The following is a 4,370-nucleotide window of genomic DNA, read 5'->3' on the forward strand; positions in this document are numbered from 1 at the left end:
GCCGTGGTGCCCATCCCCGGCACCTTCTCCTGGCCGCTGGCCGCCCGCGGCAAGCCCCGCCGCGGCATGCTGCGCCGAGCCGTCTTCTCCGACGTGCAGCGCAAGGCGCTGGAGAAGATGTTCCAGAAGCAGAAGTACATCAGCAAACCCGACAGGAAGAAGCTGGCCGCCAAGCTGGGCCTCAAGGACTCGCAGGTGAGAAGGGGCAGAGGGGCTGCAGGGAGCTGGGTGGGGTCCTCAGCAACAGCCCGAGGGCGGAGAAGGGCGGGGAACAGTGAGAACTGCCCACGGCTGGGAGAAAGCCCAAAGCAAGTCACAGGGCTGTGAGCATTAACAGAACCAAGAGAGCACAATTCCCAGCTGGGTGAGCAGGACAAGACAAATTGTGACCATTTTACCCTCTGATCCCTCTCCTTAGGGTCCCCAGAAGTCAGGTTTTGTGGTCCCTGTTAGCTTGGGTACAAGCATGAGCAGGATTTTGAGAGCCCAGTCCTGGTTTTGAGGGGACCTTTCCCGGTCCTTGTTTTACTGAACCATTTCATTTTTGTGTTGTTTTGCCCCGCAGGTGAAGATCTGGTTCCAGAACAGGAGGATGAAGTGGAGGAACTCCAAAGAAAGAGAGCTCCTTTCTTCTGGTGGCTGCAGAGAACAAACCCTACCCACCAAGTTCAATCCTCACCCAGACCTCAGTGACGTAGGCAAGAAATGTTCAGGAGAAGAGGAGGAGGAAGAAGTTCCCCCCATGTGCCCCCCCAGCCCTCGGCATCCCTTAACCTACCACCAGTCCCCAGAACATCTACACTTGAGGGACAGACTGGACTCCCAGATGTCTCCTTCTCCATCCCATTCTAGCAGCCCCAGCAAACCTTCAGACTTCTCAGACTCGGAGGAAGATGACGATGAAGGGGAAGAGGAAGAGGAGGAGATAACAGTCTCTTAGGTCACCCTGCCTGCCCCCACCATCACATGGGGACATTGCAAAGATGTAAATAAAACAGAGTGCTATAAATTGAAGAGGTAAAGTCCCATCCAAATGTCCACATTCTGCAGTGCAGGTTCTTTACCACATAGCTGCAAGACCTGCTGCTTATGACTATTCTTTTTTTTTCCCCTATGTGGAGGTTTTTGTGTTCATAGCATTTTCTAATTTGTTCATAACTCTCTGCTTAAAAAAAATCAACATTTGCTCACTTAGCTACCTTCTCCTGAAAACAGGCAGCAGGCAGGTCCTTGCTTTGTAACAGGGAGGAAAGTATTTCCTGTTAAGAAGGAAATGTTTTCCCCCCACAGAAGAAACAACAAAAAATACTATGTAGACCTTGTGACCATTTTCATTGCCTTTCAAGTGAATTGCCAGCTATTAATAAGATGTCAAAACCCTGAAGACTGATCCAGTAACCTTTTCCTCTAAAAATAAACATCAGTATTGAGGGACACCAGACCAAATGGTGTCTCCCTCCTCACCCAGAACAAAAGACCCACTGAAATCCCTGGCGTGACTTCCGAGGTATAAAGTCAGTATGCCTGGTGAAGTGGAGATATTCTATATTTATATGTTTTTCATTTTTAATTTATGCATCAATGTTATATTGCCTATAGCACTGTCTAACCCACCTTTTTGCCCACAGGCCTGTGCGCATTTTCCACTTTGCTTCTTCTATCCATGTGTGGACAGAGGAAAGTGGATATACCTCTTTGATTTTTGACTGAACTTTGCTGTCTTTGCACAGCTTATATGAACTGTACACTATTTTGTACACTTACTCTGTATGGATGTTTTATACCAAGGTTATTGTGAATGAATATAGCAATAACTCAACAAGATTTCTCCCCTTTTTAAATGAAATGATGGCTAAACTACAGACAAATGTAGCTGTTTAATTGTGTAACTTATAAAGAAACACTTATTTTGTATTTTACCATGTACAGACTTTAAATATGTATATATAATAAAGTGAATGATTGCCAAATAAAAACAAGTAGATTTACAAGTTGGATTATTCAGTAATACTTGGTTCTGGTTTGCAGGTTGTTGTAGGTTGTGTCTGAAATCAAACAGGAAAAGAAAACTACCTCTTATCAACAGTACAGTGATTCAATAAGAATTTATCAGCTTCAAATTAAATCAACTTGCAAGAATATCTAGCTGCCTTTTAACTAGGGAGCAGCTCCACCAAAGGAGTAAGGATTTTTCTGCAGTTACCATTAATACAGGGTCTCCCTCTTTGTATTTAAATGCAACTTAATTTCTGCTGCTGTTACCTTTGCTCTGCTCTAAAGCCCTTCTGATTCTCCTTCCTTCCTTCCAGTTATTGCCCAGGTGGGTCAGGGTGGGGATTTTTGCTCTTTGTCACCCTGCTAATATGCTACAGGTTGTAGACTGGGAGCATGTAATTAGAATTTCTTATGGGGTAAAGAAACAGAATGGAAGGGGTGGATTTAAGACAAGTCTTCAGCTTTAAGTCCAGCCAAGGATCACTTCTACAACACGAGGCAAGTTCATAACCACCTGCACGCGTTTTTAGATACAAACACACTCTACAGAAACGTCAACGATTTCCTCCTTGAATACAGGTAGTGGAGTTCTGCAGCAGCAGAGATTTCACTACAAGCTTAGCTTATTTTCTACTCCATAGACTCTGACTGATGCCCACCACACACAATGCAGCACAACAAAATAACTATGAGGAGCAGATACTACTCAAAGACAACTATCTTTGTCTGCTCTATTTCACTCTGCTGCCACAGCCACAAGGAAAGACATGAAAAGAGAAAAGAGAATAATTCCAGTTGGAAGGTACCTGCAACCATCACCTAGTCCAACTGCCTGAACGCTTCAGGGCTGACCAAAAATTAAAGCATGCTACTAAGCAGCATTGTTCAAATGCCTCCTGAACACTGCCAGGAACAGAGACTGACCAGCCCGCAGGAAGCCTGACCCAGGCCTTCCACTGAATTAGGTTATTGGCCACACCTAAGGCAGGACATAGCATCACCTCAATCATCTTCTAGCTCTCTGACCCAACCCTCAGCAAGTGGTAACAGACCTCTGAGGTAGGGCAGAGAATGGCTGAGGCACGTAGAGCCTTCACACCACAAGACAGACAAGTGAGACAGCACAACACTTGATTTGGTTTTTGTTTGCTTGTTTAAAAGAAGCTTTTCCAAAAAACCAGCACATCTTCCAAGCACACCTAAAAAACCCCACACAAATGTGCATTATCAGCAGCTGGCACAACCTACCCAAGTGCTCATCCAGGGCTGAATCAAAGAGCTGTTAAGTGCATTATTAACAAAGCATATACTGGAGGATGCATTGTTACCCACCTACTGACTCTTTCAGTGGTAGAGCACCCCATGACAATGGTATTGTACTACAGTAAGCATAAGACCATTTTGTTTTAGACTCCTCCAGAGACCACAGGCACCATCACAAAACTGCAGTGCTCAGGAGAGGGACATGCTCAAAACAAAACCAGGTATCACTTCAGCATAACCCCTCCACAGAAGCCACTAATCACCTCACACCCTCTGCTCCTCACAACTTCTCTGCACTTCAAGTGCTACCAGAGGAAAGTATTTCAGACTACTTATTTCAGCATAAATACTACTACAACTTATTCTGTTAGCCTTACTGAAGGAAAACGACCTGGAATTGCCACAGGGAAAAGCCCTTACTTGAAATATGACATTTATCAATTTTCTTCTCTTTACTTTCCTCATTTTTCTTTCAAGGGTCTTTTTTTTTTTTTTCTTTGTAACAAAAAGACCATTGTGTGACCACCAAACAGAGCCATTGAAAACTCATTAATACCTTAATAAGAAAATAAAAAGCTGCCAACAGCTGCCAGAGTGGGTCTGTGACTTGGAGGAAAAGAGTCTCCTTCTCAGGGCATCCAGTTTCTGGTCTGGGGTGAAGCCAAAGTTCACAGCTGCTGGGTGATGTGCTGGCTCATGTGGGGCAGCTGTGCCCAGGGACCTCCTGCAGAGCTGCTGACCCCTTCCCAGGTGCTGGGGTAGAGGTACAAACTTCCTCAAATACCAAGAAATTCCAGTTGCTTTAGCAGGACTCAGTAACAATCTGGTTTTTGGCATGCAGGACACTTGGAGTTCAGCTTGGGTGTACTTCTAAGAGCAAAATATTTCATAATTTGCACTAATAAAGAGTGTCAGAGGTCACCTCCCACTGTTCTCTCAACTAGCTAATCTTGGTGAGGCTAGTACAAAACTGCTGGCCCTAGAATTTATTTATTTATTCATATATTTATGCAGGTCTCTGTATACTTTGGGAAAAAAAAGGTTGAAGAACTTTTTCCTAACATCTAACCTGAATCTACTCTTTCCTAGCTTAAAGCCATTACCACTTGTCC

The 4,370-nt window shown here is 44.4% G+C and overlaps 1 protein-coding gene across 1 annotated transcript; it reads left to right on the plus strand.

Annotated features, from left to right (window-relative positions):
* Nucleotides 1-3: 3 nt before the first annotated feature.
* On the plus strand, nt 4-940 carry DBX1 (developing brain homeobox 1; the record flags this gene model as incomplete). Its single annotated transcript, XM_008937288.1, has 2 exons — nt 4-195; nt 566-940. Coding segments are annotated over 2 exons (567 nt in total), but the record flags the coding sequence as incomplete, so codon positions are not given.
* Between the last annotated feature and the right edge of the window lie 3,430 nt (nt 941-4,370).

The sequence above is a fragment of the Merops nubicus genome, unplaced genomic scaffold, assembly GCF_000691845.1.
Source record: "Merops nubicus isolate BGI_N331 unplaced genomic scaffold, ASM69184v1 Scaffold51993, whole genome shotgun sequence".
Classification (NCBI taxonomy): domain Eukaryota; kingdom Metazoa; phylum Chordata; class Aves; order Coraciiformes; family Meropidae; genus Merops; species Merops nubicus.